Below are 26,558 nucleotides of genomic sequence, written 5' to 3'. Positions count from 1 at the left end.
AAATTTGAAGTTGAGCTTGAGCCCGAAATTGAGGTTGTGGTTGAGGGAGTTGATAGTGATGACATTCCATTGGTCGATGATGTCGTTGAACAATATACAGTGGAGAATGAATAATTATGTGGTGAAGAAGTTTATATTGTATATGCTATGGAGGGGGAAAGTAGACATAATGAAACTTTGGTTTATTAATGTGTTCGAGGAAAAATGTATGTATCTTGTTCAATTGAATCCAAATGTAGTTCTTGAGGATTAATTGAAATTTCTCGAAGTGAGTGAAAATAAATGTAAATGACTGAAAGAAAGAGTGAACAAACGAGTGAGGATACCGTAGAAAGAAAAAAAATATGAAAAAGAAAAAGAGACCAAAGAAAGAGAACAAAAAATAAATTGATAGTCCAATAGAACGAGAGCGAGAAAAAAATTGATTTTGTACAAACCCCTTCAAGTAGCTCTGTGCAAATAGATTTATTCTCATTATGATGATATAGCAGGTTCAATTCCCGAACATTATTAATTTTTCTTTGCAGGATTCGGAGATGTCATGATGAAGAAGCAAACAAGTGTCGCTGCTAGAAAGATCCAATGAGTATATCCACAAGAATTTGGAAGCACTCAAAGTGAGATAAGAGTAGTTGCTCATACAACGTCTGAAATGTATATCTTGTTTTCTTATCTTAATTCTATGAAGTTTTGTTTTCAAAATTTTGGAGAAAGGTTTGTAAATGCAGCACCTAAGGGACATGATTTGAATTTTCATTTCTAATCTTTATGGATGTGAGAATATTGAGAAGTTGTATGCGATAAGCTTGATTATTGGTAATTTTGATTTGTCACAAAGTTTTCAAATGGATGACACTTAGTCGTAACAATGAATTGTATGCATTAGAGTTAAAGTATAGCGACGCGTCAAGAGAATGCATGGATAGTACATGTAGTTTGTCTTATTTGAATGATATATGTTTGTTGGATAATGATTTTAAAATGTGTATGAATGTATATTAGAATTTCTATGTTCACGACGAATACCTGTTTAAAAATAATAAAATTTTCATCATGTATTAATTGCATAAGTTACGTGTTAGAGATGCACATTATTGTGTTTTGATAATTGATGTAATACATCATTATATGTATTGGTTGTATATGAAACGATACATAGTTGAACAAAGTTGTGATATGTGCAATGCATGTAGAAGATTGACAAGCATAACGGGGAAGCTACTTACTGGAGTAGCATAGCGCAACCCTTGGGATCCGATATGTCTTTGCATTGCGTAACTTATATAATTAATTAATTAATTAATTAATTAATATTAATATTAATATTAATATTAATATGGTGAAAAACTCCATCGATATCCTCATCCAATTGAATCGGTCGGAGGAAGGAATGCTGTTACAAGACCTCCATTGAAGCCCTCGGTGCGTCAAAGCCGATCAAGTCCACTCGGAACGACTGCTGAATCCTTGCTTCCACAAGGAAAGGCTGAACACGCCAGCCATAGCTCACTAGCTCCGCAGACCTTTGTGGCAACGATGGATCAAGGCTATGGAGCCGCTGATATTTCTCAGCTTCAAGCCACCATGCAAGCTATTGAAATTGCCTGCAGTTCGATTCAGGTTTTTTTTTTTTCCTTTTTACCGTCTGTAAATTCCTTGGGCCCTTGATGACACATTAATGATTACATTTTGTCGAGAATTTTCAATGTGCTTATTGTTCTGGGATTCCGAAACATGGGTTGATTTTCATATCGTGAGAGGGGATGTTACCGTCATGTTAGTGGTCCTGATTTCTCTGAGGTGCCCAATGTTTTACGAGTCCTACTTCATGGCGGATCAAGGTTTAAGGAGGAAGGCCCACTTTCACGGGAGATAGCTTATCGAGGGATGATATTCAAATTTTAGAGGCGATGCACTCAATACATTAATGTTTGGATTGATTTCTCCTCTGGCTCAATTCTTCAAAAAGGGCGAGATAAATTTTCATTTTGTCATTGTATAGTTGGCGTGCTGTCAGTTTCTGGGAAAAAAAATTAATACATGAAAACATCAGTAGCCAAGTTTCATGAATGGGTTACTGAATATAAAAAGGCTGTCTGTGGATTTTCTCATGAATTTGGTATTGGGATATATTGGCGAGAAATTATGACATGAATAGATTGTATCTGTTGGATAATCGTCTTATTGGGTGTTAAATTTAGTTTTCCGTCTTCTAATGTTCTCGGTACCAATTGATACTACATACACACAGTGGCTGTTTATGAAATAATCATTATGATTAGTTACTCATGAATCCACGTTCTAGCATGCATCCAGGTAGTTATTCTATGAAAATTATCAGCTAAAAAATTTATCATCATGACTTATTAGACAATTTTGTTTTCTATAAAAAAGCAGCGTCTTGCAATTTTGTTTGCTATAAAAATTCCAATTACTTAGTATTTCATTTGTAAGTTTAAAATACTTCAGGAATGCTTGTGTAATAATTTTTCTTTCTTGGGATACATGAACTTGTGGAAATATATGGGAATGATTAATCAGATGCACGTCAATCCGTCAGTAGCTGAGGCCACAATATTGTCATTACACCAGTCTTCTCGGCCATACCAGGCATGTAAATTTATTCTAGGTATGTTTGCGTAAAAAATGCACATGATCTTTATGGTATTTTTATTCATGTAGACTTGGATTGAATGTTTGGTGTGGAAAACATAGTAGTCCATGTAGTCTCTCGGCCACAAGTGATTATGTCGTCGCTTACACTTTAAACTTAATATGATTTTCTAATAATTTCCCAGCAAGTAGTTATCATCTATCTAAAGGCATGTCTTGATTTACTAAATGTCTTAGCCCGTTGTACTTATTGATATGCATGCATGCTGAACATCATACTGCATCCATTATGATGTCTGTAGAATTTTAGTTCTAGCATTTTTGGCATTTGGAAATGCAAGTAAAATGAGCGTCATAACCTTGATCTAGCCAAATTAAGTAATCAATTTTTAACTTGGATTTCCATGGTCATCCAGAAAATTCCCAGTTGGCAAGTGCAAGATTTCAGGCTGCTGGAGCAATTAGAGATGCAGCTGTACGAGAATGGGGATTCCTTGAGGCTAATGACAGGATAGGGTTGATCAGGTAACTTAAGAAGTGAGTTTGATATCTATTATTATTAATAAGATATCGTTTCTTATAGCTACAAAAAAGAAGTGAGTTTGATTTCCTAGCTTGGGTAGTTTTGTGGTAGTAGATCAATTATTACATACAAGTAGCAGTACTTCAAGTATCAGTGTATCACATCTTATATTTTTTTGGTGGATTTTATCCAAAGATTCACCATCAATCAAAGCTTCAACATTTGGCCAATCTGTGCTTTAGTTTTGGATACCCTTTGCTTCAGGTTGTGACCAATGATACACTTTATTGCAGTTTTTGTTTGTGGTTTATCATGAAAAATGCCAGCTCACCTGAGGGTTACGTTTTAGCGAAAGTTGCATCTGTGGCTGCTCAACTGCTCAAAAGGGGCTGGTAAGTTGCTTGGACCCAAGGGACAAATGTGTAGCATTTCCTGAAATGTACTGATATGGAATGCTTATTGCTGACATCTATGTTGGTGACAAAGCTTCCTATGCACTATGAATGAGTGTTCATGTGCTCATTACACCCTTCTATGGGTTTTAGAACTAAGAAATAATGGTAAATTATGGTACATTCATGTAATAAATTGAGAGGATATAATAGAACTTTGAATGCGTATTCATGTGCTCGTTACACCCTTCTAGGTGTTTTAGTACTAAGAAATAATGGTAAATTACGGTACAGTCATTTAATAAATTAAAAGATAGAATATAACTTTGAATGAGTATTAATGTGCTCATTACACCCTTCTATAATAATGGTAAATTATGGTACAATCATTTAATAAGTTAAGTGGATAGAATAGAACTTGTGGTGAGTTGACAAGAAAAGTAAGTATTACGCTTGATTGTCTATGTGGCCAAACAATTGGTAAATTAGTGTGAAAATTATCGTTCGCAGGTTATGCAACAGTTTACATGGTCTCTCAGATAATTGTATTTTTCATGGAGGATGCTAAGATGTAATACATGATATTTTTTAATTTCCCATCCAATTTGGAGCTTAATGAATGTCACATTTTGAAACTACTCTTATGTGGAATCTTTTGGAGGATTTAAAATCTTTTAATTTGAGTGTTAATTTCTCCACATCGTAGTTAACTGAATTTTTCTTGTTAACCAATTGTACGATGGCTATTGTAAATTTATATATTTTCATTTTCATTATGTAGGTTGGATTTTGCTGCTGAAGAGAAGGAGAAATTTTTCCGTGAGGTATGGTAATTAAAAAATTTACATGTTTTTTAATCCTTTAGAGTACTTTTGACGCATTATTGATGTTATTTGTTTTTTTGATCCGGTTATTGATTACCATTATGGTTGTCATAGGTAAAAATCTACATTCTATTTAGTTCCTTGCCTAAATAACTATTGAGAACGATAGTATATTGTCTTACCATTATGGTTGTCATAGGTAAAAATCTACAATCTATTTAGTTCCTTGCCTAAATAACTATTGAGAACGATAGTCTATTGTCTTACTACGCTGTCACGGCTTTCGGTTTTTAGTTTATTTTCTTTGGTTGGGGTTGGTTGGTTTGGACCACAATGTTAACTTATTTTTCAAGTAAACCGGGATGCTTAGCAAAGCATTTGGCAAAAAAATTTGTCAAGTGTTTTGCTTCATCTCTCTGTGAAGTTTGGGACTCATTCATTAGAAGGAGGGTCTCAAGTTTTCTCACCCCTTCCAATGTCTCCCTTTGTGTTCATGCTTGAAAAGTCTTATAGTTTTACACTGCAGGTGAAACAGGCTATAACTGGTAGCCATGGTCTTGACGCACAGTTTGTCGGAGTCAATTTTTTGGAATCTTTGGTATGTTTGTCCTTGCACTTTTTTCTGCCGAGACTTGTTTTGTTCAAAATTTGTTCTCATGCAGTACACATGTGATATATTCCTGGTAGGTGTCTGAATTTTCACCTTCTACCTCAACCGCTATGGGCCTTCCCAGAGAATTCCACGAGAAGTGCCGAACATCTTTAGAGAAAACCTTTATAAAGGTTTATCATTTGTCTAATGTTTGTCCTTGTGATGGTTGGAGCATTTCTTAATTGACTTTCTAAATTTTCATATCTATGTGTATGTATTTATTCTTCATATTTCACTCTTCACAGGCATTTTACTGTTGGGTGCAAGACGCTGCATTTAACATCTCAAACAGAATACTCGGAACCGACGCCGCAGTTCCTGAATCCAAAGTCTGTTCAGCTGCATTACGTCTGATGCTTCAAATACTGAATTGGGATTTTCGAGGCAACAAGAGTACTGATGAGAGTTCCATAAAAGGGATTGATGTGTTTTGTGATAGAGTGAATCCAGAAAGTAACTCGATTAAAAGGACTGAATGTGTCTTGGTTCAGGTGAGTGATGATATCATACATGCATTTCTCCAAAGAGCGCCATGCAATGATTAAAATGAACTTGGGAGAGTTTAGTAGTGGGAATTATTGGAGTTGAATCTAGTTTGAGCAAAATTTTGCGATTAATTGAAACCTAAATCTTTAGCTTTTAGTTTGCATGGATGCAAAATGTGGAGTTTGAGTTCGTAAGTTTGTAATCTAATATTCTGGATGATTGTTTATTAAATTTATTATTCTAATTTAATTAGTAGTGGAAATGCTTCTGATTATGCTGATATTTTAGATTTATTTTTTTATCTTTCATATTAAATTTTAGCCTACAAAGGCATGTGTCTTGACATTTTAGCCTATGAATGTGATTTTTACAATTGTTTCTTCTTTGATGCTTTTTGTAGGCTGGTCCTGCCTGGCGTGATGTGCTGATTTCAAGTGGTCATGTTGGGTGGCTTCTGAACTTTTATGGTGTGCTTAGACAGAAATTTTCATCTGAAGGTTACTGGCTTGACTGTCCTCTTGCAGTTTCTGCTCGAAGACTTCTAGTGCAATTTTGCTCTTTATCAGGAACCATATTTCCATCTGGTAATTTATTCCTTTTATCTTCTTTTGAAGCCTGGATGTTTAATATGCTCTTTAATTGTGATGCAACTCAACTTCTCTTGCATAACATGTGATGGTGCTTCTCGTTATTTTTGTTTTATTGTTTCATTGTTAATTCTAACCATGTTGCTTATGTAGTTTTACTTGCTCAGTGTAAGCAATCTACTATACTTGGTGCTCTTTATAGACAAACTTTATTTTGGTATACTACGGAGACAGGAATGTGGATCTATTTGAAGGGCAGTGTTGGCAGGTCTCATTGTGAATGCAGATTAAAAGTATTTGTTTTAATGTTTTTTAGTTATGGTTGTTTTCTGGTGGTTTTGTGTCTAGACCAATTTCAGATGAGAAAATTAAAAGAAGGCGGAATTAGATCAACTCTCCCTGAGCTACTTCAAGTCATATAAATGCTCTCCCCAAAAAATTGTAATAGCATCTACTTGCCCCAGAGTTTAAAATTTATACACTTTTTGTTACGGGTGGGTTTGGGTTTAAGGGGTATCACTTATCAGGCTGGATCAAAATAGGAAGGATACAGAATAGAGTGCATGAGAATAAAAGACGGTTGGGGGGGGGAGGGAGTTAGTATTTAGGTAGAATAGAATTTTGTTGAGAGAGGTAACTAGCTTGCTATGGAAGAACAGAGAAAAGATATTCTGTTCGGATATCTTTCTAAGTCTCGGGGCTATTCTCCGCTGAAGGAATTTGGTCGTAAGTAACTTTTATTATTCTTGGAATAAAAGTCTTTTTGTTGAATATATTCTTGGATAAATTGTTAGTGTTGTTTGTGTGTGTTCACAACACTTTCATATACACCGACCACTAAAGATTTACTTGTACCTCCACTGTGAACACAACAAGGTATATCAAACTTTTCGGATCATTTAACAACTCTCTGAGCCCTGAGGGGAGGATTGTCACTTGTGTAATTTGAACATATTTGAGAAGGTTCCGATTATTTGATTATTTCTAGGTTGTTTGTGCTTATATTAAGAAGTGATCGGTGTTGATGTAGGAGCTTATACTTTGTGCCACCTTAACCATTTTACTTATATTGATTATTGGGCCTTTTCGTTTCATCGAACTTTTGTTGACGTTCTTATATTGTGTGTTATAGACAAGATTCTAAAATTCGCTAGGCGCTAGTCAGGCGCACGCCCAGGTCGCTCGACCTAGGCGGAGACTAGACGCCACTAGGCGGATTCCACAATATTAAGTATCAACAGACCACAGACTTCTCCCAGGATGAAACGATATTCTACTGAAGAGAAACGATCTGTAGACCGCAGGGCGCAAATTAGGTTTTCTTGTTGCCTCTTGGACGTTAGTTTTGGTCTAAAGGCCTATAAGATTGGGTTTTTAATTGTTAGGGCAAGCCAACAAATGAGGCACCAATTTATTATTATTATTATTATTATTATTTGGTTTTTAAATCTAAATGCCCAAAAAAAAAAAATCTTGAAAGCTTGCGGCACCTAGGGCCTCCTAAAGTTGCCTAAGGCCGCCCAGGCTGGCCGACTAGCACTTTTTCGGTGCGCTCGGCCGGCGCCTTGGAGGCTGCCTAGCTCGAAATTTAGACCACTGGTTATAGAAGTTACGTAACTCTTTGGCGACTCTTAATTCTTAACCTTTGACCCTTTGCTATATTTTGTTGCTGTGGAAAGGAAGATAATTTCCTTTTTAATCATTGCTATTGAAGATTTTACCAAGGATATATGTGTTAACTCTACTGCTTTTTGTGCTTAATATTTTCCTTTGGTTTTATATCATCTTCCTTTTTCCGGATTTTTAATTCCACTTCCGGTGCATTCGATTACTGCCAATCACTTGTCGGTAGTCTGTCTTGATAATGATTTTTTCCTCATAATTTAGATAATGGGTACACACAAAGGCAACTCCTTCTACAGCTCCTAGCTGGAATTTTACCATGGGTTGAACCACCTGATGCTGTTTCAAAAGTGATAGAATGTGGAAAAAGTGAAAGGTCAGTGATTGTGGTCACCATCTCTTTCTTGATTTGTTATAAAATTGATAAATGTTTTGTTTAACGATCTCCAGTGAACTGCTTGATGGTTGCCGTGCACTGTTGTCCATTGCAACTGTGACAACACCGCTTGTGTTCAACGAGCTTTTGAAATCTATGAGGTCAGTCATATTTAAAGAATCGAAAAGGCTGAATATATGAAGCGTCTTAATTTTTTGGCTCAAATTTGATTAAGTTAGAAATTTATTCCTTTCACATATTTTTTTTGATCAATAATGCTTATGGACATCCCAATAAAAAATGATCAGTCCTGGATAGAGAGTAATATTTAGTGTAATATTTTTAACTTAGCTGAGTAATTTACTTTATGCTCAGGCCTCATGGTACCCTTGGCCTATTATCTGACCTGACATGTGAAGTCATTAAAGATCTTGTGAGAAATCACTCTGAGGAAGAGGCCTGGAGTTGGGTAGCCCGTGATATTTTATTAGACACTTGGACTGCACTGCTCCTGGTACATGCTGTTGCAGCCTTAATTTTATATCACTTGCATAAACTGTAGCTACTGCATTCCTATTTCTTACCATTGTATATTTGTTAATATATAACGAAAACGTATTTACGTCTCCACATCTTTGTTATGGGTAAGGCTCAACTAAACATGGTCACACACTATAATTCATGTTGATAGGGGTTTGTTCAGGAAATGTATGTTGGTGAGAAACAGTTGTTAGCTGGCTTTATTTTAGACCTGCTGTAATCACTACAAAGTATAAATGTGTTTATTCGTTTATATGTTTGTATCAATCATTGGCATGAGTATCATCGTTAGATTATCGTACTCAGTAGTTTCTGTTGATACATAATTATTCTGCTGGCTTTATTTTTTTAATTTACAGCAGTTGGATGATGGTGGACATCTTGAATCGCTTCCACCTGAAGGGATCATTGCAGCTGGCAATCTTTTTATGCTGATAGTTGAGTCTGAATTGAAGGGTAATCCGTATTCTTTCAACAATATAGAGCTTATTTCACCTTCAATAGTATATTGTTTTCCAGTGACTTTTTTTTGCCTCTCGCCAGCTGCTTCTGCTTCTGCCTTCAGTGATGAGACTGAATATGATTACTATCAGTCTTCTATAACAGGTAAATGGCAGTGAGTGAATTTATGAGTAATATTTTAACCATAATATTGATTTTCATTTTTATCATCTGTAGAGTCTCAATGAGTCTTTTTTGATGCTTTATGCGTTTTCTTTGTAGCTATGGATGAGAGATTGAGCTCTTATGCTCTTATTGCACGATCAGCTATAGGTGTTACAGTCCCTTTTCTCACCAAACTTTTCTCAGATCTTTTCACAAGGCTTCATCAGGTGTGTTATCAGTTGACATTTAGTTTCTTACTCAATGTTTGCTGTGGTATGGAGGAGATGTTTTAGCTTAGTTTTTGACTACTTGATGCCGGTTTCCTGGCTGAAGTAGGTGCTTCTATATTTGTCTGTGTTTCTGGGTTAACTTGTAATGATGTAATGGTGGAAGTTGCATCAAAATAAGTTTTCGAAAAAAGCCAAACCCATCATGCCTTTTTCCTTTATATACATGTCTGTCTCAACCCTCGGTTGGTAGATAGTGGTCCTTAAAATATTAAATGCTAATGTATGCGAGAATCCCATCAAGTGTGATAAACTGTAGGTTGGTATTTGATAGGATCATATTGACCACCTAGTTGAAATATTCTGTAAAAAATCAAATGTTCGATAGGAAAAACCTTGGAAGTGAGGAAGTGAATGCATTTTTTCTTTGTAGCTCCGAGGAGGAACAACAATTTGAGCCAGGTGCCTGAAACAGATAAAAGGTCCTATAGTGTGCCAGGCAGAATGTATCCCTGGGACCTAGAGGGCACTTTTGACGATAAAGTGTATTATTTTCCCACAAGTAGAGGTCTGATGGTAATGGTTTTAGCTTACCTTAATTTTGTAATTTGATTGGATCAAGTTTTTACGCTTGAAATTGTAGATAAGGTGGCGTTATGGTTGTAGATCTCATAGATGTTTAAAATCCTGTTTGCAGTTTGATTGATTGTACACCCTAGTTGCAAGTATTCATTCTCTTTCACTAGACAATGTATCATAACACTGGGTTCTGTGTTTTTTGGACTATGGAGTAATCTACCGATCTATACATTTTTGCTGAATATTTAAATGATCTACGAACATCTTTATACTGCTAGATCTTTCAGGTAGTGTTGTAGGCGTCTTATTGATCCACCATTAGATGAAATGTTGACCTTGAAGAAAAGGCACTGGGATTAGATTCAGGTTATACGTGGTTTCTATTTGAACCTGTTAGCCTTTTCCCAGTTAGCTTGATTCTGGCTATTTGGAGGTACAGGAGTAGAAAGGCTGTTAAGAGTGTTCACAATCTTTCCTTAGTTCTGAAGAGCATTGGAATTTCCACCTAAAGCAGTACTTGGTGTGTTGACTTTTAAAGGATTATGTTTCTGTACTTTTGGTGGTGATTATGTGTCCATGAATATTGTTGATGGGTTTTCTCTGTTTTCCTCTCGTTAACTGAGCCGGGCTTACTAAATTAAAGGACATAGTCTTTCATGAATGGAACTAACTGAAACTTTTGATATTTTCTATGGGTATAATGCTTACCATTTTTATTTGTTGTTCTATTATCTTCCTTTTCATAACCATTATTTATCATTTAAATTTATCTTGCATTTTGGCATTTTACTTTCTGTTTTATAAGAAATCTCTTCTTCATGTTTCCTCACCAAATGTAGGGCAGAGGCATTAGTGATCCAACTGAAACTTTGGAAGAACTTTATTCTCTCTTACTCATAGCTGGACACGTTTTGGCTGATGAAGGGCAGAGTGAAACCCCTTTGGTAAGAAGGTTTTCGTTGCAATTTTTTTTCTAACTGCTCTATGTCACCATGTTTGAAATCTCTGGTGACTTTTTTCTCTTTTGGGGGAGTTCTTGAGTCAGTCAGCATAATAGGTCGTCTTTTTTCAATTGTAGTCGGTTCTAGGTTGCCTGATGCAATGTTCTACATACACCATCTATTGCATCTAATAGTTGTGTTTGTTTAAGTTTGTATCCGGGATTTGAAATTGTAAATTATTTAGTTGGAATTGCTAGTTTCGGCGTGACAATTGTCCAGTGAAAGCAATGTATGCAATTTTTGTGTATGAATAAGATTCCTTAAATCATTGAGGTCTGCAAGCAACTCTGGATTTCTAAGCGTTCAAACAATGTGTTGCATCTGATTTAATCTGCAAAAATGGCATTTGCCTCATGCTTGCTTTCACATATCTGGTTCTCTATATGACAGAAAGATGATGATATTATAACTTTCCATTTGTAAAACATGAACTTCTCAGGTGCCCAAGGAGATTCAGGCCCAATTTACAGACATTGTGGAGGCGGAACAACACCCCGTTGTTGTTCTTTATAGGTAGGATCCCTTCTACGCATTTTGTGATTACAGTTGTCCTATTTGAGTGAATTTTTCCAATCTGTTTAATTGTTCTTCTTATTGAAGGGCTATTTATATACCCCTGCAGCAAATCTTCCATTGTTGGTGAATTTAGATACACATCATTGTTAACAACCTGAATACATGATTTAGAGATTGATTCGAAATCTCTTGTTCCGGATCAATCAACAGGTGACTACGGGGATTATTGGTGTATACTGTTTTGTTTGAAAGTTTGTGTTTCTGTGAATAATTAATGCGTATTGAGTGTCAAAAAGGAATTTCAAACCCTTGTGAAATGCTCCAACATGGGCACCGTTCCCCCGATTTCCTTGCACGGCTTTTAATTTTTTTGAATAGTTTATTCCACAAGCAAAAAATCCGAGTGAACGAAAATGGTGCCGCCAATTTCCTTGCACTTTTAATTTTTTTGAATAGTTTATTCCACGGGGAAAAAATCCGAGTCCTGGGATTTTTATGTTCCCGATGTCTCTTAGGACTCGTGGGCACCATTTGCGCTAAGATGGTGCCCCTGTTGGAGCATTTCACGCCGATTAGGGTTTGAAGTTCCTTTCCCCCCCTCGTTCCAGATGAATTGTTCACAAAAACACAATTTCAAACGAAACATTGCACACCGGTAATCCTCAATAGTTACCTCTCGATTGCTCCAGAACAACAGATTTTGAAGTCATCTCTAAACAATGTTAACAACCACATAGTATTGATGACTATGTTTCCTGTAATTAATTAGAGATATGGATTGGTTTGGTGGCGTGAATTATTCCTAGAATTATGGATCAATTTTGTGGGAAATAAGAAAATAAAATTTCATGGATCATGCCATTAATTAGGCATCTGTTATTGTCTTTAGGCCAATTCCTTAGCATTTTCACAAGCTATATTCCGTAATAACACATGCTAGAGTTCTTCATTTGTACCTGCTCCGCTCCCATTTTATGTTACTGACTGATGACTCGAGTTAGGAGTTGTAGCAACCATCACCTAATGTTGCTCAAGTCTCTATGAGTTCCATTGGTTTATCATGTGGAAATTGACATAAATCAAAATAAATTTGTGATGGATGAGCTTAATCATAAAAAATTTATTTCTGCAAATCAAGGGCAGCAAAGTTAGAAGATCTATGTAAATTAAGTACCATTTTTTGTGTTTGTACCTGATCCCATTATATGATACAGTCTAATGCCTAGGCCTACCAGACATCTTATCCTCTACTGCTAAATGGTCGGATAAGGTATCATATTAGCTTGGCTGGATTATCTCTACCACTAACGTTAACATTGCCTCCGGCTGCTAATCACATGCTCACATCCTTAATAACATTATTGTATTAAAAAATTCAGAGAAATTTTTTTTTTATAAGAAACTATATTTAGAGAAAATAGATACTTTATAAAACCAATTTGGTGTTCCTCAGCTTTAATCCCCATGTCACTTTGGACTCAATTTAACAAGTTAGAAGATTCACTTGAAGAGTTTTGGATAAGATTAAATTCAGGTCTCTTGTTGGAGTTTGAAGAATGTGGGGTTTAAATCGTTCTGGATTTCAGATTTGTATAGAAATCGGAGTCTAATATTATGTTGACTCAGGGTCTTACTTCATTAGGCGTGGACCTCTGGTCCTTTTTTTGTAACTAAAATATTTTATTAATCTAATATTGTTTCCTATCAAAAGAAATTTAACTCTACAACTGTGTATCATAAAAACAACTTTAACTCTGTTGATATGGGTCCACTAAAACAAATGTTTGTGAATATACTCTTTTAAAATCTCTTTTCCCAGGAGTAGATGATAGTAAAATTATAGTTAATAAGGAATTTTACAAAAATGTTTTCTAGATCGGGTGGTGAGATGAGAAAATATTAGCACCTGTGAACAGAACATCCGTTAATTAACAATTTTTCATAAATCTCTCTATAACTTGATCTTTAAGGATTGTGAATCATGATTATCAAGAATTTCTTATGAAATCTAACAAATTACTATTTTTGCATCTTCATAACTTTCCACATCCCTTCTCCTGAGATCTAACTTGATATGAAGTTTAAAGTCCTATGTTTTACTGCGAGGACATGTGGTTAATGAATAGATGAAGAACCATATCTACTCCCTTATGACTGAAGGATTCTATTACTGTTGTCCAGACTATTTACGCTGCTCCAAGGTGTAAAGACTTTGAGTTCTTGGCAGAAGGGCTCAAACCTTTTGTGTGGAGTGCTGATGTTTATAAGTTGTTAAAACATGCTTTGAAGGGATTTGTGACAAAGGTTCACAATATCCAAAGCTCCTCAGAGTGTTGTAATATGAGTCACTTACGATTATATAGTTTTAACTTTTTTTTTATAAGAAACGATATTTTATTAATGATATGTTAAGAACAAATTACATCAGTGGACTAGTGATCCACCACCATGAAGTACATAACATGAACTTGTTTTAATGATACACAAAAACCCAATCTCGCAATATATCAAATATCGAGACATTCTTGAAGTCATCATGAGTGCCGATCCACATAGCTACTGCGAGCTTGATTTGTTCCCAACAATGTTCTTTAGTTTCTTCCTTGTCATAAAAAATTTTTCTATTTCTTTCCAGCCATACTGTCCAGCATATGCAATGAACCACGACTTGCCAAAAAGTTCTTCCCCTCTTTCCAGTCATGTGTCCTAAATCCATAGCAAATAAATCCCTTGTCAACTTCGGCATTACCCAAACCAATCCAAGTTCTTGCAAAACTTTAGCCCACAATCCGGTCGTGAATGGACAATGGATGAGCATATGATCCTGAGTTTCTGTGTCATTTCTACACAACACACCAATTTGGGCAAATAGCAATTGAGGGCCACTTTTTTTGCATCCTCTCCGAGGTCGGTAGTTTACCCAGAGTTGTTGTCCATGAGAAAACCTAAATTTTTTTTAGAACTGGAACCTTCCAAATTTGCTTGAAAAGAGGAAAAACCGGAAAACGAGTAGTAGGGAAAAAAGACTGGAAGAATGATTTGACCGAAAAAAGACCAGAAGAATCCCCTCTCCACACTCTGAAATCATCTACCCCTTCAATCAACCTAATTGACTCTAACACACCTAACAACTCGGTCAACTAAACAAGTTCTTCATCTCTGACTGTCCTCCTAAAATGAAAGTCCCAAGAATGAGTCGACAAGGCATTATCGAAAGACACAAAGTGGAGAGTATGAACTGTTGATAGCTGAAATAGAGTTGGAAAAAGATCTTTGAAAGACGACTCCCCCAACCACTTATCTTCCCAAAATCTCTCCTTATTGCCCTCTCTCACCTCAATTGAAACACGCTGCTGAAAAGTCGGGTATATTCGGGAAATAAACTTCTACGGGCACTTGAATGTAACGTTTGTTGCCAACTCCGCATCCAACCCATTCTCTTGTAAACCATATAAACTCACAATAATTTTCTTCCAAAGTATCCCATATTCCACACAAAATCTCCACCACCACTTTGTAAATTGGCTAGTCGTGAATTTTCGTTTGTTAATATTTATTGAGCACAAGAATGCAAGGATTGGTAATCAAGTGTCAACGACTAATGTTGAAGCTTAACTATAATTTGAATAATCACATGTTTTGTTGAATACAGATAATATTAAGTTAAATAGTGTGTGTTATTATCAGCATATTGGTACTGTACCTCTGTACATCCTACAAAAATATCTTGAAAGCAGTGTTTTCTTTCCCTTGTGGATGCAAAGAGCAATTTATTATTTCACAACTTTGGATTATGGGATGAATATGCAGATAATGTCAAAGTTGCTCTATATGAGGTTACCTATCAATCAGGCAACTTTCAAGATTTTTGGTGTATTGTGCTTCTCTCTGTTAAAACTAATGTTCAATTCTCCATAGAATTTATTCAACCCTTTTACATGTCTAGTTCAATCATAAAGTTTGCTGAGCAAAGTTTAGATCCAGAAATTAGAGCGTCATTCTTCAGTCCTCGTCTCATGGAGGTACTAATAGTTTTTTGTCATTTTGGTCATTTTCCTGTTAGACTTTGTTTTATGAACTTTTTTAACCTTCTTTTTGCCCTGGCAGCTGTGTTTTTTCATTTCAAGTGATTGGCTTAAGCATTGATGTACATTGTTTGAGTTCATTACGTCCAATCATACCAAATATGCTGATTTTGATCACTGCATGACTTTGCGTCCTACCCCAGCAGCTTGAAACATTGTTTTAAGAGGATTGGCTTCTGTAGATCAATACTTTTAGAACCAAATGTCCAGCTAGAACCACACATGCAAGTTTCCTTGCCTGTGATCTATTATTACCACTTCAATTTTGTGTAAATGGAGCAATTTCCGTGACTTACTTGTTGGTTACCTACCTCTACTCTTTAGTTTTAAAGATAATATGTATTTACTGCAACGAATCTGATAACAATCACGTGGCATGAGTTTTAAGTTAATTTCAATTTTCAATTGATGGCCTGCATATTATATAACTTATCATTCTCATTGAGAGTGCTTCAAATCTCTAACTGTAAGAAGTTACGGACATTTAAATAATGTCTCTATCAGTCTCTGTCTACGTTTGCATGCTATCAGCTCTCTGAAATCACCGAAATTAACCTTGATTTTTTCTTGAATTAAGATAGTTATTCGAGGAAAGACTCCTGAAATGCGCAAGTTATCAAAGGGGAAAAGATGTATCACTTGGTAGCAGAATTTGACTATGGTGCACTGTAGATGACAACTTGAGATAGATGAAAGTATAACTAAATCGCTTTTTTCTGTTGGAGTTGGACAAAATACTTGGAAGTCTAGCTACTGCAAAAATAAATTGTTTGAAATTGTTGCCCTATAATGGAATGGAAGTAGGAAAATAAGCATTTTTTACCATGTTTTCTGATTTAAAATGTTCCAGAAACCTTTCCAGGCATGTAGTCCTGGTTACTGCAAAGTAATAAAACTTTCTCTTAATTGTTAGAAAAAAAAAGGTCTTTCCGTCATTCCCTTCAGTTTCATCGGGGTTTGCTTGTATAGTAAACATTTCTGGCTTATATTTGCAGGCAATTGTATGGTTCCTTGCAAGATGGTCTTCAACTTACTTGATGCCCCCTGAAAAAACTAGTGTAAACAAAAGCAGTTCTAAAAATAATTACAACGCCCAACTGGATCCAACAAGTACAACATTGATTCCCTTAGATCCATCAGAGAATCCCGCAGATGCATTGCTTAGTTTTTGTGATGAGAATAATCAAGGAAAAGTTGTGCTTGATATTATTATTCACATCTCTTTGACAACACTGGTTTCATACCCTGGGGAGAAGGAGTTGCAGGTACCACTCGTTTTCAGCTTCTGATGTTTTCATCCATATAGTTTTCATGTTCTTACATTTGTTATGTGCCTTATTTGATACCTCATTTCGATTTGTTAATAGTCTGACTGAATGTGACATATTACCGTAATTAATATCCATTTTTAAACTTTGAATGTGGTTTTTGTGCTCAGGAATTTATAAACTTATAATGCAGTATCGAGATTGACAAATGGATGTTAAATATTAACTTGCTGTTTGGATGATAGGCTCTCGCATGTTACCAACTGCTTCATGGACTTGTTCGACGGAGGAACATTATTGCTCACCTGGTTACTTTGGTCAGTTTTGCACCTCTCTTTGTGCACAGTTTTTTTTCCATCTTACGTTGGCAGTATTTCTGCATTGCATTTTGGGTCGTTTATTCTTGTGGTCCATGGTTGCTTACTTTGCTCAGGTCAAGATCATATCTATCATAAAGTAATAGATTGGAAGCCTCTGTTTTGATAGAGACCTACTGAAACATGAACTTTGTAATTCACTTACCTCATTGTTTGGGACTTTGAGGAATTGCGTATGGATTAGGGCGTTATTAGTTAAAAACATATTTCATTCTATTATTTATATTTTTTTCACCTCTGAAATTTGGATACTCTATTGCATAGCTTCCATTATATGAGAAATGTTGTATCCTTTAACTTGTGATGGAGCGATGCTTTGAAATGTTGTCCTGGCAGTTAATGGACTTCACTGAAAATAGTCAAAGTGGAATTGGGTTGCTGGAGTTTAAATGCCGGGGAATGTATGGGGAGCTTATATTGCTGGGGAGGTGCACTCCTTGGAGTGGCATCAGTTGTTGCAATTGACTCAGATGGTTTGTGTTTGATGTTGAAATTATATGGATGTTTGGCATTATAAATATCCTGCCCCTGATTTATACGTAGGATTGAATCCACTGCTGAACATGGAAACAGTTTAATTCACTTCGGCTCTGTTTGTTTTTTCACCATGGGAAGATATTGAAGAGACAAACTAAAATATCACGGGAGTTACATCACAATAATATAAAAAATTATAATGATCTCAATAATATTAGTATTTTCATTAATTTTCTTACAGAAACTAAAATTGATTTTTCAAAATCAAATTTAATTTTATCAATATCCCAATTTCTCATCCAAATTATTCCTAGGAAATTTTGTAGCAAATAACTTAAGGGTTATAACGTTCTAGTCTAAACTAAGAGGGGTTAACAAAAGACTTGGCTTTTGTCACAGCTGTCTCGTGGATGTTGGCATTAAGCATCAGTTTCATCAGTTGGTTAGAGGAGTGTTCAGAGAGGGTAACATCATTCGTTTTTGGGAGGATGAGTGGGTAGGGGGAGTCTCGTTTAAAGAGCGTTTTCCGTCTTTGTTTCTTCTTTCTACCGCCACCAACAAGCCGATCATTTACTTTTTAGAGGAGGATGTTAGTAACGATAACTCTGGTACCAGATGGGATTTTAGATTTAGAAGAAATTTTAGTGAGACAGAAGAAAGTGAGTTTGCTGGTCTGTTAGGGGTCTTAGAATCAGTTAGGATTCAGCGGGGGGTTGGGGACTTTAGAGTGTGGTTGGGGGATTCCTCGGGTTTGTTTTCTGTGAGCTCTTTCTATAATTCTTTCTTTGAAAGTCCTAACTTCGACTCTTTCTCATTCGTACACAATATCTGGGATGTACCTGTACCTACGAAGGTTCATGTTTTATCGTGGATAGTGACGTTGGAGAAATTACAGACTTGTGAATCTGTGCAAAGAAGGTGGCCTGGTTGCGCTTTAAGCCCGAATTGGTGTTGTCTTTGCAAGGAAAATGGGGAAAATCAAGATCACTTGTTACTGCATTGTTCATTTTCATATAGCATTTGGAAAAAAGTGTTACAAGAACTGGGTTTTTTGTGGACTTTTCCGAATAAGGCAAAAGATATGTTTTCACTAAAACCATGTTGGCAAGCAGGGAGACGACACTCGAGATTCTGGTCGGTGATTGTCCATTGCACATTTTGGTCGATATGGTTGGAGAGAAACAAAAGAATTTTTGAAGACAAATCCGACTCGACGGATCAAGTGTGGGAAATAATCAAATTTACGGTAGCAAGATGGTTGATAGTAATGCCTGAGTATAAGCATCATTGTATTTCCGATTTAGTCAGGGATTGGAAATATGTTTGGTCGTGAAATTGATGGTGTAATAGTGTAGGCTCTTTAATTTAGTGCGGATTGCTTATCCGCTGTTGTAAACATTAATATTATTATAATAAAATATTGTTTCTTCTCAAAAAAAAAAATATTTGGATTTGGAGATGTGAGTGAGTTTAAAAAAAAAAAAGAAATTGAGATAGTAATGTTTTTGTTTTTAAAAAGACACTTTTTATAAAAAAATTAAACCAAACAGCGCCTCTATAGTTATGTACAAATGCAAATGCTTTAACTTTGAGCCATATTTGGAATTTGTATTGAAAAATTTGCTTGGTAGACTATCTAGTGCCTTTATTCTGGTGGTGATGAGATTTTTGTGTGAGACCCTGGTTAATTACATGCTTGATAGATGTATCATGCAACATGTTTGGAAATTTTATTGAAAAATTTGTTTGCTAGACTGTCTAGTGCCTGTATTCTGGTGGTTTTGGAGATTTTAAAGTGAGAACCTAGTTAATTACATACTTGATAGATATATCCTGCCATTATAAAAAGGCGTTTTGTGTGAAAGTTAACTACTATTGTTTTTTATGTACATTAATAAATGATCCCTTATAATGATACCCATTAACTGGTTCAGTTTTTGACTTGGTAAGGTATGCATTTTTCCACCATATTTGCTATTTTATATGTATTGGCTTGTGGAATATCTGATGCTATTTATGCAGGGCTCTTGGCGTGATTTTGCAAATGCTTTCGCCAACGAAAGCGTCTTTTTCACATTAAATGCGCTTCACCAGGTAATCAATTCTAAATTTGTTGTAAACGGAGGAAGAACAACTTTGTTTCGTAGATTGATGAGTCGGTGGCATAAGTCAGTCTTTTTATATTTTCCATTTGTTGTTAGACATAAGCATGAATTGGTCGAAAGAAAATAATGTCTTGCAAAAGTAATATTTCCTCTTATTGATTTATTTTGGTTGATTACCTTTTTTCTACACTTCTTCACAGTTAATTTCCCTTCACTGTTCACTTCTATCATACAGTATCTTTCTTGAAGTTCTTGAGAAATACTATGGGATCTTTCTTTGATGTCAGCGTTCACTTGCTCAGACACTTGCTGTTTCAGCTTCTGGCCTGAAAACTTCCGACGAATCAAATCAGTGAGTCTGTAATCTGTATGGTGATTTCTTTCACAAGTCATCAATTCTCACTGGTGATCGATTGATTATGGACTTTCAAATAACTTGTTCTTTTATTTAAACTGTTTTAGGTATGTAAAAAATCTGACAAGTCATATGACAGTACATTTTATAGACTTGTCAAGCAAGCACGATCTCAAAACCATTGTGCAACAACCTGATATTATTTTGTTGGTAAAATTTCATTGTACTTTATGCATTTTGTGTGTAAAATATGCATGGAATGGATAGATGACATCGTTATGACATCCCATAGGTAAGTTGCTTGTTGGAGCGACTTCGTGGAGTTGCCAGCGCCTCTGACCCTAAAACACAGAAGGCTATTTATGACATGGGATTCTCAGTTTTAAACCCTGTCTTGATTTTTCTTCAAGCGTACAAAGATGAGGTAATTAATTACTCTTGATAATGTCTCTTTTTCTTGGGCTACTTGCTTTTGAATCATGTTTGAAATTTAAAATTTGATTGTGCAGTGATAGGAATATGTATTGTTATTGATCGGGGCCAGTTAGTTGTCAAGCCATATAACACTCGCTTAATTTTGACACTGTATTATAAAGTTTGAAAATATCGGTCCTTCTAGCTATGAGATTGCAAGAAGGGGCCAATATACAGATTGAGTAATCTAGGTTCACGTGTCATTACCACTACTAATGCATTGTCTGATTTATATTACTTGTTTATGAACTTTAAAATTACCTTTTTTGTGATTTTATTAAGACTTTAATTCCATTTTTCAGCATCTTCTTCGTTGGCCAATGGATATTTTTGTTAGGAGAAGGGTTAATTTTTTGTTCCTCTTCCTCTTATGTTAGCCTTTGATCATCTATCTTCTGCTCAAATTTGTTGTCAATTGGGTGGATGGTCAAATCATCTATCTAGAGGCCCAAGAAACTGCTGCTGTGGTCAACTTCTGCATGCGTTTGCTTCAGCTTTACTCATCTCACAATATTGGCAAGGTAATTTCCTTCACAATTACTGGTGGCAGTAACACGCCTTTGGGACAAAAGAAGAATGGAACCGTGCAGAATTTGAATTCAATTTATTGATTGTGCTAATAAATAGTGAGAGTGCACATGTTTTATGTGTGATGGATCTATGCAAAATATTGTTGATACATCTAGTCAAAACAATCATGTTTTGTTTATGTTGAATTCCTAAGGATGGTTTTAGGTTTGCTTAAAATTATGATGAACCAATACCCGTCCTAACCCATGTCATCTCTCCGACCCATTAGATATCAACAATGTTTTTGATATATTTAAGTTTTAACTCTTATAACAAAAATTAAATTAAAAAAATCATATTGATAGTCTTTTCATAATAAAATCAATACAATCAAATTAACCAGACAAGTCATTGTATCTTTAAAACATGCTTCATAAAGTTTGTCTTCCTTATCACTCTTAGCATGACGATCGATGAATACATTACACTTAATTATGAAATTTTTTTTCGGTGATATTTGTAATATATTATCATAGAATTAGAACTAGAATTATGTTTATTATTTACATCATTCCGCAACCAACAACGAACACACATTAATGTCTCCAAACTAAATGGGTCAGGTCTTATAGACTCTGTTATCTGATCCAAACCCACCAGCATAGAAATATCAATACCGTTACCCACCCCATATCCATTTAACTTATTTAAACCTGGCCTAAATGAGTTGGGTTTGGACCCATCAAGTATAAAGTGGGGGGTGCTTTCCACTTTGTCGTCGGATCTAATTTGTTGCTAATCAAACCAAAACATGTATAATAAGTCCATTGTTGCCTACCGCACATTATCCATTTTTGGTCTTCCTATAGCAATATAATGGCAAAATTGGTAGGTGAACTTGACCTGATCCAACTGTAAGATTTTACCACACCTTAGATAATTTGCAGTTAACTATTTGTATCTTATTTTCATTTTAACTGATTGTTGCCATAAAAAGAATTTGCGTCATTATCTATTTGTTTATATGTATCCTAGTTTGGTGAAACATTTGTACCCTTGGGTGGAATTATGAGGGTAGATTCTGATGTAATCGTGATGATGGTCATTTTTTCTTTTGTATCTGCACTCTGCCTTCTCAGATTTCTGTGGGCCTTTCAAATAGCTTACGCACTGAAGCGGATGGGGAGAAATGCAAGGATTTACGCGTGCTCCTGAAACTTCTTTCAAATCTCTGTTCAAAGGATCTGGTGACTCATCTATATTAATTTCATTTCTCTTTTTTCCTACAGCCCCCATGAGCTAATTTTTTTTTGCTTTCTGTACAATGTCAACTTGCATTAGTGAAGTTATGATCACCTTCTTCATTAGCCAACATTTCCAGGGATTGCATCTGATTCGAAAATTGTCCTCGCTGTGCCCTCCACTTATCTGACTTGGACTTCTTGACTTGATGTGATGCACATAAAACATTGAGGTTCTCGCATATTTGAGTGAAGGTTTTTGTGACCTCCCCTCCCACATCAGTTGTGGGACAAGCATGACTTGTTTCAAAAGTATTTTGCAACTTTTGCTATCTAAAATTGGCTAAAACATTTTAGGCCAGTGGCTTCATTTTCTAGCAAGACAAATGAGCTAGTTAACTTTTTAAGGTCCACCTAGCTTTATAGACGGAGTGTGTGAAAAACATTGGTAATTGATATAATACAGCCAGATAAAGCCTTGACTTCCAAAATAGCGAGATAAAAAATCATTAGTGATCTCTTAGCTTCTATATTTTAGCTTCTATATTAGAAATAAATAATGGAAGAACTCAACTTCAAATGTATACTTTTTAAAATTAACGGCACTGTAAATAATTTAACCATTGTATCTGGTTGTGATATCACCGAGCACATAGATTTCGAGCAAGGTCGAACATTAATATGCTGAACTTGTCCTGTTAATGAATTATTTTACTGCTTTAGTAATGCCCTGATTTTGTTCGTCATGTATGGACTTTAGAATATCAAGAGATGATCTTTGAATAAAGTATGGTTGCTATGCGACTTATAGGAGTGCATAAAGACATTTGAACTTCTATTTTATTTTAGTGGTTATGGTCCTTTATTCCATAGGTCTTGGAAGAGGAAAAAAGATAAGTGTGTGTTGTGTAAGATAACAAAATAAACGGTAAGGAAGAGTTTTTTAATTTATTATTCTTTATTAGACTAAAAAGGAGACACTGAAAACCATGCTTTTCTACCTAGTTTCGGCTATCTGCTTTTCTGTGATACTTGCAAGGCTGATATTAAGATGTTTGCTCAGGTTGACTTTGCATCCGAACCTCTCGAGGCTCATGGTATAAATATTTCTCAGGTATATTCCCGTAAGATCTTCATTAAAGCTAAAGATGTTAGAATTTCATTTGTAGTGCATGTCTCGGTAATTGTTCCCACCACATTTTTCTTTCAGGTGGTATATATGGGCCTTCACATTGTAACTCCTCTTATGACAGTAGACCTGCTGAAATTTCCTAAACTTTGTCATGGAGTAAGGACCTTTACTAAGTGGGTTGTAGGATCCATTATTGCTAAGGAAACTCATTCTTTCTGTCTTATTATTTGACAGTATTTCTCATTGTTATCTCACCTTCTGGAGGTCTATCCTGAAATGATTGCACAACTAAATATTCAGGCTTTCAATCACATATTTGGAACTCTTGATTTTGGCCTACATCATCAGGTAGTTCTGGCCTTTGAAGTTTGTGCTGTTTATGTCTAATAGTCTATTGTGGATTCTGATATCATGTTTATCTGTGTAGATTAGGTCCTTATTTAACGTGACTGATTAAATGTTAATTCAAGTTTTTATTGACTGTGATTCCAAATGTCTTAAAAGATGTCACCCTTTTCATTATGATGCAAAATTTTGTTATCTTTCCCTTGCCTGGTGATTAGGACATCGAAGTTGTTGATTTGTGTCTAAGAGCACTAAAAGCAATTGCATCACACCATTACAAGGAAAGAGTTGCTGGTAAAGCTGGCTTAGGATCTCATGCTGCCAGTTACAAGGACCCTACTGGAGAATTCCATGAAGACATTCTCAGTCGATTCCTTCGTACACTGCTGCAACTTCTTCTTTTCGAGGACTATAGGTGAGATTTTGAGAAATTCAATCTCACTGCTGCAGAAAGTACAACCCTTTGATATGACTCATTATTATGAGACTAAAAGTGCGTTTAGCCGGAGAAAAAGTGCTTTTCTTAAAAATTAAATCGATTGGTTACAAAAGCTATTTTAAAAAAACGCTTATGTAAATGTTTTTTAAAAGCCATAATTTATGGCCTTTTGACTTCTGCTACGTCTACTTTTTAAAATAAAAAATAAGAACATTTTTTTAACATGTATCCCGCTTCTGATTTTTTTTGTAAAAAAACTTGTAAAAGCTGAACTTATTTAAGTTATAACTTCTGTATCCAAACTCACTAAAGATTAGTAAACTAAATATTCTTATTTTAGTTCATTGGAGCACAATTTCTTATGCACACTCTTGATAGTCCTATTGTTTTGATGTTTGGGAAGACACATTTTTAACTTACTTTTTACTCCAGTGCTGATCTTGTTGGCTCCGCAGCAGATGCCCTACTTCCTTTGATTCTCTGCAAACAGAATGTTTATCAGGTAGCTAGGCTACACTTCTTTTTCTAATTTTCTTTTGTCATTTAGTTTTTATCTTCAACATGCTCAATTACACACAACCACGGTGGCGGTGCTGTTAGATGCGGTAGTACAGGGTTTTGATAATTTCATTATATCACAGTGAGCTATTTATTCCACCCTGCATCAATAAAGTTAGAAGTTGTACCTCACCGTTTTATGTGGAGATGTTCCTAGTGAATCTGCCCTATACTTTTAATGTAACATTTGGATTATATGACAAACCATGTACTGTGATGCCACAAAGTCACCGTCATCTCTTGCTCATCTTTTATATCTTTTTATGAATATTTCTTACAGAACTTGGCAAATGAGTTGCTTGAAAGGCAGGCAACCCAAACATTTAAAGCACGGTTAGCGACTGCGTTCCAGTCTCTCACAAGTTCAAACAATCTTTCTTTAACGCTTGACCGTGTAAACTACCAGAGATTCAGGAAAAATTTACATAGTTTTCTCATAGAAGTTCGTGGATTTCTCCGCACCATATAGCACATGAAGACAGCACCTTCAGATTGTTCTAAAACTCTATTTTTTGCCCTGGTCGGAGAGATGGCTTCTCATTTCTTCACTCTACTGGGCACGACATATTCTATCATGGCCCAGGTCTCTGAACTAGTTAATAAAGACAGTTATGGCTTTGAACACTTGCACTTGGAAGGCTCTTGGGCAGCTGAAAGTACAAAATCTGATGTGACAGCTCCTCTTAAAAACACATATCTTTGGAAAGTTGCTTGCTTCACATTCTTTATCATATGGATCCATCACCCTTGCGCGCATGTATACTACTATGTAAACTGTATCGTGTTATATTCTAGTCAGCCGTGTTTATCATCCAAAGCCGAGTGGGAGGGTATGCATCTAAATTTTTGTACTTTATTGAGGCAATTTTATCTACTTATTTATTTATTTATTTTCTGCAGTTGCCCATTCACCTTTGTAGCTCTATGGACTCACTTAGCTTCCAAGTTTAATTCATGGGCAAGTACAAGACGACAATTTTAAAATAAAAAAGTTTGGTTTTATCAGCCTCGTCGAACAGAGCACATGTTTACATGTCTACCAAACTCCCCACTTTCTGATTGTTTATCAGTCTTTGTTCAAAACTAAAGCCTATGGATGAAAAAATGAAGCAAATTGAATATTATTATATATAGCTTATGTTTGAGCTTGAATTATTGAATATCTGAGATCGATTGGCTTGTCAATAAGATAAAGTATATAGCTGTAACATTGAATATTAGTTCATCTCTAAACTCAAATGAATGATAGTAAATATGAAAAACATTTTTAAGAATATCGTAAGTTCGGAGTGAACATAGATTTTAAATCATGAGTTGTAATCTTTTCAAGTCGCCTTCCCTTCTTGTTTGTGGAATTCCTAATCAATAGCATGGATGGTTGTCCTTTTTTTATAATTTAATATTCCAAATAAAATCGTTTTTCTTAAAAAAAAAATAGTTTTTTTCATATTTTTTATCTCTGTCTTAAATGTTGTAACACATACGGATGATTATTGTTATTTTTTTAAAAAAAAACATACAATGAGTCTTAGACTAAAATTTTCTCCTAAAAATTGTTAGTTGGAATTGCTTTCCAAGGGTCTTTATTCTAATTTCTCCATTACTACCTTAAAAGAAGCCCCCGTTAATCAAAATTTCCGGATATAT

General features: G+C 35.4%; 1 protein-coding gene across 5 annotated transcripts; it reads left to right on the top strand.

Annotated features, from left to right (window-relative positions):
* Window positions 1-1,336: 1,336 nt before the first annotated feature.
* On the top strand, window positions 1,337-25,797 carry LOC140982993 (uncharacterized). 5 transcript variants are annotated; one of them, XM_073449822.1, is made up of 32 exons: window positions 1,337-1,620; window positions 2,542-2,629; window positions 3,030-3,138; window positions 3,430-3,528; window positions 4,310-4,352; window positions 4,879-4,950; window positions 5,040-5,135; window positions 5,250-5,495; window positions 5,891-6,074; window positions 7,965-8,076; window positions 8,151-8,237; window positions 8,452-8,590; window positions 8,979-9,072; window positions 9,160-9,222; window positions 9,340-9,449; window positions 10,868-10,972; window positions 11,469-11,542; window positions 15,492-15,567; window positions 16,626-16,895; window positions 17,144-17,215; window positions 19,775-19,846; window positions 20,145-20,209; window positions 20,320-20,422; window positions 20,505-20,636; window positions 21,064-21,207; window positions 22,336-22,443; window positions 23,501-23,551; window positions 23,648-23,725; window positions 23,804-23,917; window positions 24,133-24,329; window positions 24,786-24,855; window positions 25,192-25,797. In XM_073449822.1, the coding sequence occupies exons 1-32, from the start codon at window positions 1,537-1,539 to the stop codon at window positions 25,378-25,380; spliced, it is 3,546 nt and encodes a 1,181-aa protein (XP_073305923.1). In that variant the 5' UTR covers window positions 1,337-1,536; the 3' UTR covers window positions 25,381-25,797. The 5 variants fall into 5 exon arrangements, with proteins under 5 accessions (XP_073305923.1, XP_073305924.1, XP_073305922.1 ...); XM_073449823.1 differs by having other exon boundaries at window positions 8,976-9,072; window positions 20,160-20,209; XM_073449821.1 differs by having other exon boundaries at window positions 8,976-9,072.
* Window positions 25,798-26,558: the final 761 nt, after the last annotated feature.

Source organism: Primulina huaijiensis, chromosome 8, assembly GCF_012295235.1.
Source record: "Primulina huaijiensis isolate GDHJ02 chromosome 8, ASM1229523v2, whole genome shotgun sequence".
Classification (NCBI taxonomy): Eukaryota; Viridiplantae; Streptophyta; class Magnoliopsida; order Lamiales; family Gesneriaceae; genus Primulina; species Primulina huaijiensis.
Note: the sequence above shows the minus strand (reverse complement) of the source record. Positions and strands in the feature narration are given on the sequence as shown.

What these genes read in the sequence shown, in the direction of transcription:
- LOC140982993 (XM_073449821.1), top strand. Translation starts at nt 1,537, where the DNA reads ATGGATCAAGGCTATGGAGCCGCTGATATTTCTCAGCTTCAAGCCACC. An exon ending in AGGAGAAATTTTTCCGTGAG is followed by an intron (nt 4,353 to 4,878) that starts GTATGGTAATTA and finishes TTTACACTGCAG; the next exon opens with GTGAAACAGGCTATAACTGG. An exon ending in GAATGTGGAAAAAGTGAAAG is followed by an intron (nt 8,077 to 8,150) that starts GTCAGTGATTGT and finishes AACGATCTCCAG; the next exon opens with TGAACTGCTTGATGGTTGCC.